Source organism: Dreissena polymorpha, unplaced genomic scaffold (genome assembly GCF_020536995.1).
Source record: "Dreissena polymorpha isolate Duluth1 unplaced genomic scaffold, UMN_Dpol_1.0 chrUn024, whole genome shotgun sequence".
NCBI classification, from domain to species: domain Eukaryota; kingdom Metazoa; phylum Mollusca; class Bivalvia; order Myida; family Dreissenidae; genus Dreissena; species Dreissena polymorpha.
Window position 1 is genome coordinate 87,202 of NW_026273338.1, and position 16,328 is coordinate 103,529.

The 16,328-nt window shown below is 32.2% G+C and overlaps 1 protein-coding gene across 3 annotated transcripts in view; it reads right to left on the minus strand.

The window, feature by feature from the left end:
• Window positions 1-16,328, minus strand: part of LOC127863655 (neurogenic locus Notch protein-like) — a 39,389-nt gene extending 23,061 nt beyond the window's left edge. For 2 of the 3 annotated variants that reach the window (XM_052403280.1, XM_052403279.1), the window contains exons 1-24: window positions 16,190-16,328; window positions 15,700-15,841; window positions 15,091-15,386; window positions 13,928-14,080; window positions 13,563-13,695; window positions 13,210-13,344; window positions 11,614-11,747; window positions 11,270-11,443; window positions 10,958-11,001; window positions 9,900-9,943; window positions 9,649-9,740; window positions 8,273-8,440; window positions 7,970-8,016; window positions 7,663-7,779; window positions 5,999-6,127; window positions 5,634-5,744; window positions 5,428-5,523; window positions 5,113-5,132; window positions 4,838-4,962; window positions 4,186-4,365; window positions 2,163-2,209; window positions 1,808-1,830; window positions 1,498-1,598; window positions 335-463 (exon numbers count right to left, since the gene is read on the minus strand). In XM_052403280.1, coding sequence (XP_052259240.1) covers window positions 335-463; window positions 1,498-1,598; window positions 1,808-1,830; window positions 2,163-2,209; window positions 4,186-4,365; window positions 4,838-4,962; window positions 5,113-5,132; window positions 5,428-5,523; window positions 5,634-5,744; window positions 5,999-6,127; window positions 7,663-7,779; window positions 7,970-8,016; window positions 8,273-8,440; window positions 9,649-9,740; window positions 9,900-9,943; window positions 10,958-11,001; window positions 11,270-11,443; window positions 11,614-11,747; window positions 13,210-13,344; window positions 13,563-13,695; window positions 13,928-14,080; window positions 15,091-15,386; window positions 15,700-15,837 — 2,636 coding nt within the window. In that variant the 5' untranslated portion in view covers window positions 15,838-15,841; window positions 16,190-16,328. The remainder of the gene's footprint in view (window positions 1-334; window positions 464-1,497; window positions 1,599-1,807; window positions 1,831-2,162; window positions 2,210-4,185; window positions 4,366-4,837; window positions 4,963-5,112; window positions 5,133-5,427; window positions 5,524-5,633; window positions 5,745-5,998; window positions 6,128-7,662; window positions 7,780-7,969; window positions 8,017-8,272; window positions 8,441-9,648; window positions 9,741-9,899; window positions 9,944-10,957; window positions 11,002-11,269; window positions 11,444-11,613; window positions 11,748-13,209; window positions 13,345-13,562; window positions 13,696-13,927; window positions 14,081-15,090; window positions 15,387-15,699; window positions 15,842-16,189) is intronic. The other variant, XM_052403281.1, reaches the window with a different exon arrangement.

Below are 16,328 nucleotides of genomic sequence, written 5' to 3' on the forward strand. Positions count from 1 at the left end.
TACAAACAATTTGTTTAGATATAAAATGTTGCATACAAATCAAAATAAAATTAAAAAGAAACATAGCAGTTAACAAATATAATAGCATATAAACACAAACAAAACTGGTACACAACACTTACTACATGTTTTAAAAAAGCTATCCTTTTCATGAACATAATTATTCACACGACGTCTGAAATATTCAATCAAGTCGTATACTAATTTTTAAGTACTTTGAGATTAATTTGTCAGCGAAATTTGTAATTATGTAAACGAGGGCTTAATTAAAAGAATAATGCACAGCTACATGTTTATGGTTTAAAGAAATATATTGGACTGGACTGATCCTTACGCAGATAAAAAACAAATATCGTGGGTTCCAACATGTTCGAACTGAAAGGCAACCTCTGTCACGCATGTTTGTGCTCTTTTCATAGTGTCGAACACTGTAACACCCGATGAAGTGGACTGGACCTGTTGGCTGGTGAGTAAATAGTCAGAAGAATTGCCAGATACATAAGAGTGTTAAAAGTAAAATGTGTAATATATTTCATATGGTAATGAGAACAATTAATTATTGGATTTCATCAAAATCCAATTAATTGCTTGTTGTTTTATTTGCATGTAAATGGCTATATTAAAAAAATTGTGCCAAACGTCCCGACGCTGAAATATTGACGTAATTGTCATATTAAGAACTCTTAACTTATTGTTAACGGTGGGTTTAATTTACGCTATTCACTAAATAAAATTGTACGATTAACAGTTTAAAACTTAATTATTTTCACTTTTGTGTGTTCAATATTTGAGTGATTTTCCATAACGAACATTAAAGTATTTAAAGTATCAGTATGATAATACTAATATTACCTCCCCCTTTATCAAAACCCATAATATATTATAATATTTGTATGTGTGTATAAAACACGTTTTGACCGCTATGTTTACAACGTTGAGTATTGTATTGATCGTTATACCGAATGCTTTCGCTTAAATATAAAAAAAACATTTTGGTAAAACATATCTTCGCTTATTTGTTTTCAATATTTAACCTTAAAAACACGTGAAGTTAAACTTTAGCTGCACACGCAGGAAAAATCCTATATAATACACTAAAATCAGGCTTTGCCATAGTTTTAGGGCATAAATGAAGGGTGTGTACAAAATAAACCTTATTATGGAGACAGATGAAACATTGTCCTTAAACCCAGTTGTTTCTTAGCAAACTTCATCTTTAACATACAATTATTTAGTATTCTGTACATACGTATATTGGTTCGATTCTGAGTGTAATTACTGCTAGTTCAGGTCTTGAGAGGTAAACGTATGTAAGTTGTATAAAGCACACACCAGTACGTATAAGTAATATTTGTTGACAGAAGAAAGTTGGATTGTGTGTGTTTGCTAGTTAATTTCATACATATACCATTATGATGACATTTTATCAGTATTTCATTAATATATTGAATATGTACAGTAACAAAGAACGGACAAATAAATAAACGAAACACATACCAAGAATTATTGTATGATGTGTAAAGGAGCATTCGACACGGTTTGCTGATGGCACAGGTAAAACTGCTACCTGGTAACGGTGTAGGTATCACAAAACGTACCTTGAAAAGAATTGTGATTGAATGAGTCATTGAGTGATAAAACGATTGAGTGAGAGTTTGCAATAATGGGCAAGTGTGTGAGTAAAATATAAAACGGAAAAGAAAACAAACACATTAAACAACCATCGAAAGACAAGCCATTATAATTGAACAGTAATTATACGATGCCAAAATGTGGTTTATTTAGGCGTTTTTTTTTAATTACTTACCACGGCATCTGTCGCATTTGGATCTGAAATTCAAAAATATGTTGTTGTTGTCTTTACAAAATACGTTAAAATGTAAACGTATTACTGACCGAACGCTTTCAAACACAATATTATTAGTTGACTAATGTAGCAAAACACGCGAATATGTTCCTTTGTTGAGTTCCTTATTATATTCAGTAAAACAAAATAGATAAACATTTTTTGGCAAGTTTCGTAAAAAATACTTAAAGGGCACATACGATTTAGAACAGACATAACACTAAATTGCCACATTTGATTTTATATCAATGCACACGTCAATATAAATATATTTCAGCGTTCAAATTTTCAGGGTTTAAACAATTAACATATTTACCATCGTGGATGAACACCAAGTCCCAGCATATTGTTTCGTAAGCGCCGCTACATTAACAAAAAATTATGTTTATTTAAGATTTTACTTAATATATAACCTTCTTGTTATGCAGTGTTTTAGCGCCCTTCGGCTTCAGCCTTTCTTTGGCATTGAAATCCGAGAAGCGTTTTATTTGTGGTTTTTAATAGTATAACTGTCCCACATGCTGCAGTTGTTAAATATCATGTTGATATTACTACTACTACTACTACTACTTCTACTACTACTACTACCACTACTACTACTACTACTTCTACTACTACTACTACTACTACTACTACTACTACTTCTACTACTGCTGCTCTTACTACTACTACTACTACTACTACTACTACTACTACTACTACTACTACTACTACTACTACTACTACTACTATTACTACTACTACTACTACTACTACTACTACTACTACTACTACTACTTCTACTTCTACTACTACTACTACTACTACTACTACTACTACTACTACTACTACTACTGCTACTACTACTACTACTACTGCTACTACTACTTCTACTACTTCTACTACTACTACTACTACTACTACTACTACTACTACTACTACTACTACTACTACTACTACTACTACTACTACTACTATTACTATTAGTACTACTATACTACTACTTCTACTTCTACTATTAGTATTACTACTACTATAATACTACTTCTACTTCTACTATTACTACTATAACTACTACTACTATAACTACTTCTACTACTATTACTACTACTACTACTACTACTACTACTACTACTACTACTACTACTACTACTACTACTACTACTACTACTACTACTACTACTACTACTTCTTCTACTACTACTACTACTACTACTACTACTACTACTACTACTACTACTACAACTACTACTACTACTACTACTACTTCTACTACTTCTACTACTACTACTACTACTACTACTACTACTACTACTACTACTACTTCTACTACTACTACTACTACTGCTACTACTACTACTACTACTACTACTACTATTACTACTACATCTACTTCTACTACTACTACTACTACTACTACTACTACTACTACTACTACTACTACTACTACTACTACTACTAATACTAATACTACTACTACTACTACTACTTCTACTACTGCTACTTCTAATTCTACTTCTACTTCTTCTACTACTACTACTACTACTACTAAAAATGACCAGAAGAACAAGCGTGTTAAATACAAAAGTTTGATTGACAACACAGTGCGTTACATACAACCTTGACTTCGTGCAGTGTACTGCATGTACCGAAAATTTAGATACGAAAAATGTTCAAAAATTTCAGGTGTCCGTACATTTAGAGACAAAAAATAAGTGTCCGAAAATTAAAATTATATTGAAATGCAAGCAATATTCAATGCACATTAATTTTATTGTGGTTTACTCTTCTTTCTCTACTTTGAACTAAAGTTTGAAATAAAAACAACTTTACATATTTGCTTACTCTAGCCAGAAATGATACAAAACACAGAAAAAAGTCAAAACACTTAACATACTGTTTAAAAAAATGGCAATAGCATTTTAAATGCTGTTGGGTGATTCGATTGTTTTCTACCGGTATAAATGGTTACATGTATTAACCAAATTACGTGTAATGGTTCATTGCTCTAAGGCATGCATCTGCAAGGTTTTATGATCTTAATCCGGCTTAAAAAATTCATGTTCGATGTGTCACACGATAACGCGAATACACGCCAAAATTTAGAGGTATTAATGATCGACGAAAACACGCATGTCCGAAAATTAAGAACACGAAAACTATTTTAATGGCAAAAAAGAGGGTCTCCGAAAATTTTAAGTGTCCGACAACTTGGAGTAATTACGGTATTAGTAAAATTAAATTAAAATGACAAAGTTGGTTACAATATCAAAGGCGCTTTTTGCCAGAAATGTTTGAATTAACCCACCAGTGTGACACCCGATGCATTATGATACTCGAAACAGCAAAAGACGTATTACCTATCTGAAGCTTTCACACAAAGATGTCGCCCGGTCACAGATAGCACGTTACCAATAACATCCACGAAACATCTGTATACATTGTTGAAAACAAAATAGGTATCGCTCTCAACGGAACATACTGCGTTTGTAAATGTGTGAAGCTCTTGGGACGGGTAGATAGTGACTGTTGGCTTTGTACTAAATATGAAGAAATATAACATGGATGGCAATACAACTCTACGTCTTTATTAAGTTGCACGTACGTCTTAATTATTTTGAAACATTATACGTGCGCCTTATTCGTCACAGACGTGTTCGTGTATCAATTAACAAATATGTCAGAAGAGTTTCGAATAATGCAATAGCTCAGACATTTTCTGAAGGTAATGTTCGTGTTCAAAAATAAACTTTAAATAAAGTATAAAGTCTCAAAGTGATATGCCCGTGCATGTAAAAAGCAAAGTAGCGTGATGAATAAAATTGAGAGCATGTATGTATGCAATACACATCGCTTTAGAAAATTACAGCAAGATCTATAAATTAATATATTTATTAACGATAACCGAGCACCTAAAGAGCTATAAGGCTAGGCTTATTTACAAGTAAAGATGTTAACATGTTAATCATCTGATACTTTATTTACATACACGATGCTTTTTCATTCACGAACCTTGAATTTGTTGCTATATATACGTCAATATTACAGCTTCTTATTTCCTTATGTTCTGAGTAGCAAACAATTCTACTACCGGGTCGTGGAGTTGGATCCACAAATTGCACTTTGCGTTGTAGGTCCTGGAAATGATAGATTATAGTTCAATTAAAGGTCATATTAACCAAATAAGAATTGAGGATATCAAGCTCTTATGCTGCATAATGAACATACTGAAAGCACGATATGAACAACAAAAAAATAAATGATAATGAAGAAAGAAGCATACGTACAAGAGCACTTCCGACAGGAACTAGATTTTAAAAAAGCAAAAGATTAAATATGACATCAACCAGACATTTGACAAATTGAATCATATTGTAATTAGAAATACATTTTTGGAGGATATACATATGTTTTGGAAATGTTTATACACATGTTAAGTGCAATCCTTATTAACTATTACGTAATATAATTAAACAGGAGCAATAACACATTTCACAAATCCTTTAAATTATATACACATTGCCGATATTTCTAATGCTTACTTATTTATTTCTTACAAAACTAGATTACACACAATGGTAAAATTGTTGTTATGCTTTTACCATGCGAACAATTGTCTCCTGAAAATCCAAGTCTGCATATACATGTTCCACCTTTGCAGACACCGCCGTTACTGCATGGAGAAGAGCACAAATCAGCTGCGAGTATAAATGACAACGAGTATGTGTATTATTCAATAATTGCGATTTACATCATATTTTTCTGATTCAAATGGGCAACTGCTATGATGAAAGATAATAGCACTTACCAACTGAGTTAGAATGTGTTTGCGGTGGTCGCTCAATGCAGGTATATTTCGAGATGCCATCGACACACAATTCATTCGAGCCGCATGTATTTGACAGGCAAGTGTTATTCTCTGTAAACGCAACAGAAAATCATTAATTTAAGTGTTATACAAGTACTTTATAGATACAATCGAATAGAAATAAATCGTAAAATGTAAACAGAACCATAATAAACGTTATTACGTTTAAAAAGAATTAATTGATTAAAATATGAAATTTGAAAAATATAAAATTGGAAGCAAATAGATGTCCGAAGATTTGAGTTTTTATATTCATGTTAAACAATATTCAGGTTTATATGTATTTTTAAATAATGTATGCTTACTGTTTAAGCAGTTGGGGGTCGTGTATAGGTTGCCATTGCCATCGTCGTCAGTACAATAGCATGAGTATTTGTTGCCATTTGGTATACATAGGCCATGATTGCATATGCCAACAGTGCAGACTTTATTGACTATTAAATGGTACGAATACATTTACATTAAATTAAGATATTGCTATAACAAAACCTGTTTTACTCTTGCAGATGTTGCATTTAAAGCATACAAATCAAATTATAGTAACATTTTTAAAGCACGGAACACGTGCGCATAACGTGCAACTTGTTCATATGGATTGTATTGGTAAATTATGGCTTATGCCCATGTGAAGCGGTTTGCAATCGCCTGTGTTTATATAATATAGATATATGTTTCCAAATATTAAGAAATCAAAGGCATTCCGCATAGAACGTCCGTCGAAGTGTCCAAATGGTTGGAATTGAAAGAACGATCTATGTAAATGGAATGGTCCAAGTTCAAACAATAGGTCGCTTCATTATGCCTATTATACACAAACGATCATTGTAAATTAGTATTGCTATTATTCTATATATCATGAATGCTACGAGCATAATATTATTTAAACATTTATTTTTAAAAAAAGTAAGCAAAAGAAGTGCACCCGATTCTATTAATTTCTTGTATACTGTGTGTACACGAAAAGAAGAAATACCAAAAGTAATATCAGATATAATGAAACGTTGATACGCAATAAATGATTTATAATATTTACTTTAAAAAGATGAAATGAGTTATCAAGAACCTAAAATTACATTCAATATGTGTCTAGTAAAGAACTGATATAAGCGCGGAATTTTCGTATCGGTACTTGAAGTTGTTATCAAGAAACACGAATGTTGACCGATGTTATCAGGTAACAGTTAACTTATATATTGCAACATGCATGGGTATACTCTTAAAAAATCATCTTGCTTCACTGGAAGACATGCATCGTGCTTGATCTTCGAAAACCCAGTAAGTTATGGTCTATGAGAAAATCGTGGACAACATCAGGTGAGACCGAGAATCCTAGTGAAAAGATTGTTTATTTTACACTGGATCAATAAACAAATAATAAATTGCCAGTTATAACGTGCATATGCACAATTCATGGTTGAATAAAATATACAATTTTTTCAAATCAAACAAACTATTGCGTTTATACTGATCACAATTGGCAAACAGTAATCAAATGTTTATCTTTAACACGTATTTTCGTCACCTGAAGTATGAGTTTCACGGTATTCAAAGAATATTGACGATTTTAAATTGCAGACCGTCGTTATTAAATTATTTTATCATCCAGTGTGCAGGAAAGGTTTGGATGTTATTAAACAAAATACCTGTTTAATTAACGGTTGGAGACGTTAGTGGACAACTTGCGTCAAGCAAACAACCAAATCAAAACCGGTAGGGTTTTTGGGTCCATTCATGCAAAATAATGACGATATTTTCTTACCAAATTTAAAAGTTTTACATTAAATTAAAAAAGGATTGGAATTAGTATATAATACCTTAAACGCTTTCATCGACCGCGACATGTTTACCGATTCGACATTTGAGAATGCCTTCAATTGACAACGATAACATAACAACTCTTAACGTAATGTTTTACAATAGATTTAAACACGTTTGAAGCCATTTATCGTATAACATGCAAAATACGTACGTTGAGAACACAATCGTCCGAAATAATGTTCTGGACAAATGCATTTAAAAAGTCCCGAATCGTCGTTGTCTGGCTCACATGTACCAGAATTAATGCAAGGACTGGATAAACATGGATCTGCAAAGAAACACAGGTTTACAAATTTCCGATTTAAAATAAAAATCGTCAAATTTCATTTATCACCATAAATTAGATGTTTTTTACCATGTTATAAGTGTTTCTTTTCGCACTAAAGTAGACAGTATAGGTATGGTTCAACCCTTTCAACGAGATAGCAAAAAATCACGCGCGACATTTTTTTACGTACTCGGAGGAAAGACATGCACATTTATGCAGATTTCCCTGCTTGTGTACCTTAAAGAAACAAAACATGCGAATAATGCTATTGAACAAAACATTAAAATGTTACAAATCTTCGTTTATTCATAAAATTTCATAAAGGCATACATGAATGCTGTTCAATCGTCTAATGCGAAATCTACAAAGATTGGCTTCAATGGATAAAATAATTGCTTCTTTATTATTGTTTAAGAGTATTTAAAAGTTGACAAAGTGCGTTTGCTGAAAAAATTAACGTTTTTAATTTAACGTTGTGAAAATCAAAATATAACCGCCTAAGTCCGTTGCTTGAAGACAGATAGGTCCATCTCCTATTGAGAAATTACGAAATGTAAGATCCGATGTGTAAAGCATTGTTCCGTTATGAGTTACGTTACGAGGAAATGTCAGTGTGGCTGAATTCAGGTAATTTCGTGTTATGATGATATCTTTTAATTCTCTGCAACAAAGTTTTAAAGAATGTCATTGTTACATATTCTGACATAAACATTGGATAATAATTATACAACAAGATATATTATTGAATTATCTAATATGCGTGTCCGTCTGTGCGATAAACGTAATTTGTTTCGCATGTTAAAATATTGAATGCATTTTTAAAAACTTTGTAAACTTCATAAATAATTTACATCATACGTTGAAGGTAATTTGTACGAAAGAAATCACTTGACATATTGAAGTTGAATCATGCTTTACACAAGTCAATGTAAAATACCAAGAAAAAGTACTTCTTTTATGGCAGATTCCTTCAGATGTTGGAAATGAACAGTTCAACTCTGTGACATGTGAGTCAGATATAAGATGAATCGCATATATGTTTGTTTAGAAACTTTAACATATGCTTTGTGAGCTTGAAAACACGTATGAAAAATGTCTGACATGTTCATTTTAAGTAACAAATGCTTTCAAGAATGACGAATTGTAAATCAATATCCCAATGTATTTAAGTTATGCTATAGTTGGCAAAATTACACAATAACTTACTATATAAAGGCAAACAGCGTTGACATTAAAATTGAGATGATCGGCCTTGATTAAGACCCAAATATGTACTAAACACTTAGTTGCAGCTTGCCACAAAAAGCAATTAAATAAACCATTGAAGCCGCTTGTCGAAATGTATAGCAAGTTGATACAAAAATGTAAACCGCCTTTTCGTCTTATTTAGTTTTCTTTTTTAAGGATGACATAATCATAATATTCTGATACTATAGTATTAATCGCTTCATGTTCTGATCAGTTTACTTACAAAGCCGTTAATCAGTGGCTTATTGAAATATCGTAGAGCTCCATACCGCCTACTGTTCTTTTTTGTAGCTAAGAAATTGGCTTTATTACATGGCATAATATTATTGATAAAATATAGTCTATGGAACATCTCTCACAAAATTCAACGTCATTTAATTATATGACTTGAATGATATATTTGCATTAATATTCTGGACATTTCTCGAATACCGAGTCCGTTTTACTTGTTTAGTTGTAACAAGCAACTCCAAGTTATTGAACCTTCTCTCTAACATTTAATAATAAATGGTATTCTCATGCTGCATGCTGATTTGTTTGTTAGTGTAAGATTGATGCCCATTGCATTTAAACGTATAAATAGCTTTTACCAAATATGTTGATACCGAATTTCGCACGTACCTTTCAGAATCTACAAACAGTGGTATGGTACAATACACGTCTTTTGGACATGAAAAACTGCCGTTTGGAAACTCCAAGAAATAAGGATCCGTCTGAAATGTATGATATGGAGTTTAAACGTAGTACAACAACTGAATTTATATACGCATTTCGTCATTGTTATTAATGAACTCTGACGGTTAGCATTTAAATATCAATAAATAACACACCAGGAGTTATTGCAAAAAGCTCTTATTTACAAAGATACATACTGTAGGTAATAGAGCTGGATTCTGCCATTCTCCCGAAAGTCGGTCTGAAAAAAAGACAATAATATCAATAATATAATAATATCATACTACTACTACTACTACTACTACTACTACTACTACTACTACTACTACTACTACTACTACTACTACTACTACTTCCACTACTACTACTACTACTACTACTACTACTACTACTACTACTACTACTACTACTACTACTACTACTACTACTACTACTACTACTACTATTACTACTACTACTACTACTACTACTACTACTACTACTACTACTACTACTACTACTACTACTACTACAACAACTACTACTACTGCTACTACTACTACTTCTACTACTACTACTACTACTACTACTACTACTACTACTACTACTACTACTACTACTACTACTACTACTACTACTACTACTACTACTACTACTACTACTACTACTACTACTACTACTACTACTACTACTACTACTTCTACTACTACTACTACTTCTACTGCTACTACTACTACTTACTACTTCTACTACTACTACTACTACTTCTACTACAACCACTACTACTACTTCTGCTACTAATGCTACTACTATTACTACTACTACTAAAATAATAATAATGATAATAATAATACTAATACTAATACTAATACTAATACTAATACTAATACTAATACTACTACTACTACTTCTACTACTACTACTTCTACTACAACTACTACTACTACTACTACTACTACTACTACTACTACTTCTACTACTACTACTACTACTAATAATAATAATAATTATAATATTAATAATAATAATAATAATAATATTAATAATAATAATAATAATAATAATAAAAATAATAATAATAATAATAATAATAATAATAATAATAGTAATAATATTAATAAATATATTAATAATAATTATAATAACACTTCTACTACTACTTATAATAATAATTATTATTATTATTATTATCAAAATAATGATAATAAAAATATAATAATAATAATAGTTTTGTTCATGCTAATCAAAAAGTCGTGTTTATATGTGAACAACGTACCTTTGACTTGTAAATTGAAACAACGTCTTTCATTGGATGTAACTCTGTAAATTAAGCATACGTCTGGATTTGTAACAAACCGCCTTATTAATTTAATAGCTTTCTCGGAAAAAGCGGAATTGGTAAAAAATAATAATAATAAGTTCAAAAGATAGGAGTATTACATGTTCTTTATCTACTTGAATTCATTTTCTTCAGTACATCAAGTTAACTTGCCGCATCTTAGTTTGACTGTGAAATCATACTTGTAGTAAAGTCATATTATATAAATTCAATTAAAGTTGCATAACATGATAGAAGTATAAAACTTACTGAATACTATCTGTCACGGTAAGGCAAACAATGTGGTGACCAATATCGGCCTTTGAAGGTGTCCATTTTAATTCGACGTATTTAATGTTATCTCGGCCTTCAGGATCCGGCTTTAATTCCGACATTGTTATGGACTCGTTCCTCAAATGCAATGTATTAAACTTGCTAATTTCACTGAAAACACAATTTTGAACAAAGTAACATCACGTTATATAGTATTGCATTGAAATAACAACCAACAAATATGTTATAACTTATAATGTTAAATTCAAGGAGGAAAAAAACTAATTGTTTATTAATTTTATATCAAACTGTTATTATTTTTTTTTAAATGTTGTACGCACACGCCATCGCTCGACTTTGCAAACACTTCCATCAAGAACGCTGAATCGATGTACAGGATAAATTTCGTAGCAGCTGCTTCCGTAGGAGAAATAAACTGCGGGCCGACGATGAGCGTTGTCACGTGTACAATGAACTATCAAAAACGCTCTTAGAAATTTAGATAATTACATGCACATGTCTATGTTTAAGCAATAAATAACAAATATTGTTGCAGTTTTGATAAAATTCCACACAACAAAGCACAACTATTCAGGTCGTTTATCTCATTTTCGTTGTTATATTTTAAAAAACCAAATTGTTTAATCAGTCTGGATCAATCTTTTGTTTACTATTCCACAAAAATTACAACTAATTAGCATGATGTTTATTGAAATATTAAATACGTTCAAATCGGAAAGACAATACCAGTGAGCCACACTCAACCAGAGTGCATGAATTAATTTGATAAATAATGGTTTTAAGACATTTATGTTCGTCTTCAAGACTGACCAGCGCACTATTTTATATGATTCTACGATAAAGGACAACTAGAATTTTGTGAAACCTGTTTCACGTTACAGGCCTCAGTGGTACTAGCCTGACACGGATAGACCTAACAATGTTTAGGTTCATTTCTTTCCTACAATAATCCGCATACATATTTGGATGACATTAAAATGATGCTTCCTCTTGATAGCCTGTTGACACGTGATTGTATATGATAAAATACTGTTCTGGTGTTACTTGAAGCCATGACCTTGACTTTTGAATTATAGAACTGGACCTTTATAGGCGATTTCGTTTCCTCTCGAGCAACCAGTAGACCAATTTGGGTCAACGCGTATTCTATATGTTTTGCGGAAAGTAGTTTAATGTAACAAGTCTCCGTTACCATTACTTTTGATCTGGTGACCCAAACAGCAAAAGGCGTCTTCCCTTTTCCAGCCAAATAAATTGCATTCCAACTTAGATGATAGCATATCAACCCGGTAGAAAGTAATAGTAGACAAAATCTTTCTCTTAATATCGTTAGAAACACTTGTGACCTTTACCTTTGAGCCGTTGAGAATAAAATCAAAATATATCAATACATCTAGCTTCCTTTCCACCCAAGCAAACATTAAAGATAATTGAAATATCGTATGTAAAAATGGTACGAAACGAACTTATTGAAAGGACTGGCCAAACGACCAAGCGACCGAGCGACTTTTCAATCCAATGACGGAATTAAGAATAGCAATAGAACTAGACCTCACTTCTATCAAAGGGTGGCAGTTAAAATTGAATTCTCTTTGTCATGCACTTTCGGGATGGCGTTTTTGACAGTAAGTTAACTTTTTTTAGATCTCTGGTGAACTGCATAATAATCTGAACGAAAGGAGTTATATAACTTTTACAGAAATGTACCAAATGGCAATTATGTGACGTTTGCAGTAAATATAGCTAGCTGTTTAAGGTAGGATATAATTCGAATGAGTAAGTATAAACTCAATAGATAAAACACAGCAATGAAAGTAAGTGAGATTATCTAAAATCAAGTAAAAGAAAATCAAGCACATATTACCATCAGTGTAGATTATCTAGAATCGAAAACTATGGTATCAAGAAAATATTACCACGAGTGAAGATGAACTAAGTGCACCAAAGTCGGGGCTAGTTTTCTGGAAGTCCCTAACAGAAATGGGGATTCCTATCCAGGAATCATTTTCATATCTGTATCGTTGTAAGGCAGCGATCGTAACTGAGCAGTTCTGGGGATTGAGACAAAAATAATTTTAAATGAATTAAAAATTCCTCCAAACGTTAATTAACAAGTAAAGCCAGTTTATGGAGATGACAAGTTTCTTGTCTTGCGCGTTTAACTCCTCATTGTCTTTCAATACAAACATAAATATCTACAAAACACATGCACTGGTATTAAACTAATATCTACTTGTTACTCATCACTGTATACTGAAAAAAATATTACCGTGCTCACTGTGATTCCGTCTGGATAAGTTAGTGACCCCAGTTCTATGCCCTGTGATTTTTGGCATTTTACCAGGTCATAATCTTCATCATATACAGGGAAATGAATGGTTGTGGTTTTGTTTAGAAGAATTCTGCAAGGGAGCATTCAACCATTCAACACTTATATTTTTGGTACGTAGCGCTTTTAAATTGTGCTAATGAATAGTTTTTATGATTTAACAAGTGAACAGGGAAGAAATGTTCATATACGCATCATAGAAAAATACGCAGGTGTCGTTCAATATGTTTCCTGCCGGATGCCGTGTATTTCGTTTTATATGAGGTGTTGTTGACCTCTTTAATACAAAGATGTAAAACTGATACCTGTAAAACGGTTTGGGTAAAAACTTCGGTGCTCGGTTAGGTTGTTTTGTGTCGATTCTGACGTTGGGCTTAATTTGCGTTTGTAAATGCCATGGCAGCGAGAGCGAGCTTTGGACTGGTAAGGTTAGGTGCCTCCAGTAGTTCCCGTCGACACTGAAAGGATGTTTAAACGAAGAATTCTTACATTGTCTACGTAATTTTATATTGCGCCTTACAGAGCTTAAATTAAAATTGAGGAAAACGGCAGCATTTTACCAATTGTAGGTCTGCAACGAGACGTATCGTGCGCAACCGCCGTAGTTTATAAGTCAGTGCACGAAAGAAATAAGGCTGCCTACCAGAATGCCATTCCCGTTTCCATACATATTGTGTTTTTATCATTAAATATGCATACATTTGTAAGTTTGACACGTATTTAAAGTAACTCAACTGTAAACGATCATACTAAGATTCACAATTGACTCGTTTACTGCTATACGTATCACTTTTGCGCAATATTTTGTTCGTTACTTGAAAAATAATTTGTTTCATTACCGTTCGAGAGTAATCGTTCAAATTGTATCGAATAAAAATGTGTATTTCATTGAAATAATACATTCTACATTTAAATATTTTACTGCTTACAAACATTTATGTTCGGTAGCATTTTCCTCAATTGTAAGCAAATTATTCTATCCCTTAAAAGCAATGTTCGTTGTTAAAAAGAAGCATATAAAAATGACGAGTTTGTGAATCTTGATTCTTTCTATAGCAGAAAGTATGTTAAATATTGCTATTAAAACACATATTTTCTTTCCTTTTGTTTTTACTTTTATTAAACAGTGCTTTTTTCTTTCATTACTTAAAAATCAGTCTTTCTGTGTAATAATGGAGATTTATTATATATAGCAAAGAATTAAGAGGTAAATAGGAATCAAAAGAAATTCGACTGACAATGAATATCGAGATTAAAAAAAAGTTATTGAAGTATTTGACCCTGTTGTATAAATCATCGTAAAATTTGATAATATGTATACTAGAATACTATATAATGCAAATATATGGTGTTCTAAATATCGAATAAAAACAACGACAATTAATAATTACTTTGCAATTGCTTTTATTTGTTTATTGTATGGTTTGTCTTATGGCATGTCTTAGTTATTTAAATTATGTCAACTTACTTAATGTCTAAATCGAGCGTTCCATTAAGTTCAAGCGTAAATGTAGCGACATCTTGTTCCCATTGCTCACTCTCGCTTACATCCAGGACGACTTCTTGCATTGTATTCGTAACTACATCATTGATTGATACGCCGCTTATTGTAGTTTGATTTATTCTTGCATCCCATGTGTAATTGCCAAAAGTGCCCTTTAACCTCCTAGTGTCCAATGTCGAAGTTCCCACCCGGTTAACTTTGCAGTTGTCTCCACAAGGTCCCGTTCCAAGCTCCCAGCCTGTGATAACTTGCACTTGAGCCTGGAAATGAGAAGGTTTGATTTGATTAAAGTTCAATGAATATCAATTTTGGCCAATTATTTCACTAAAATGACAACTAGCATGACACGATCATTATTTTGAAAATACTTATTCTTCGAGAAAGAAGTATAATAAATGTATATTTTATTTCAAAACAAACAATGTAAGGGATATGGAATAAAATATTAAATGTTTCAAAAACAGGCCACCTTTTTGATAATGGAAATATACTATGGAAGTTCTCTGCATTTCATAGCATTATGTGAATACAATGCAGAAGTCTATCGCAAATATAAATATTTATCTTGCAAACCTTGTACATATTCGTGCCGTTTAATTTCTCCAGGTCATAGTTGATGTAACCGCCGTAAAACACTGGAGTCTGAACCGACATACGGGTAGCTTCGAGCAGAACAAGCAACACGCTTAGGAATAACATTGTGTGTCCCATGTTTCTAAAACCAAATCATTAGTAATTGTCTATTCGCGAATGAAAAATAAAGGCATCGTCGATTTTTAAAGGAAAATTCAGCGTATATTATCGACACCGTTGAACTACAGCAGAGTAACAAACCGTTTTTATTCAATATTATTAAAACATGTGAAAAGAAAGATAATTAACTATCACTGGATGATGATAGAAGTTCACTTGAAGAAAGATTTCCTTTACAATTCATGTCAATTCAAAACATGTTAAAGACGGATAATTCAAATATAATTATGTTGTGCCTTTTGGCATTCTATGAGGTGCTATTCCGTTAGTCGTGTCTATATTATCCAATGCTTAGATAAAATCTACTTACTCTACAGCCCGTAAACATGCGACGTTCACAGTGGCTTTAAATACCAATATAAACGAGTCTACAACGTCCCGCTATGCAATATCATACTCAGTTAATGTGTCTAGTTCACTCCCCACTCTTCTAAGCTCTGAAGAGATTG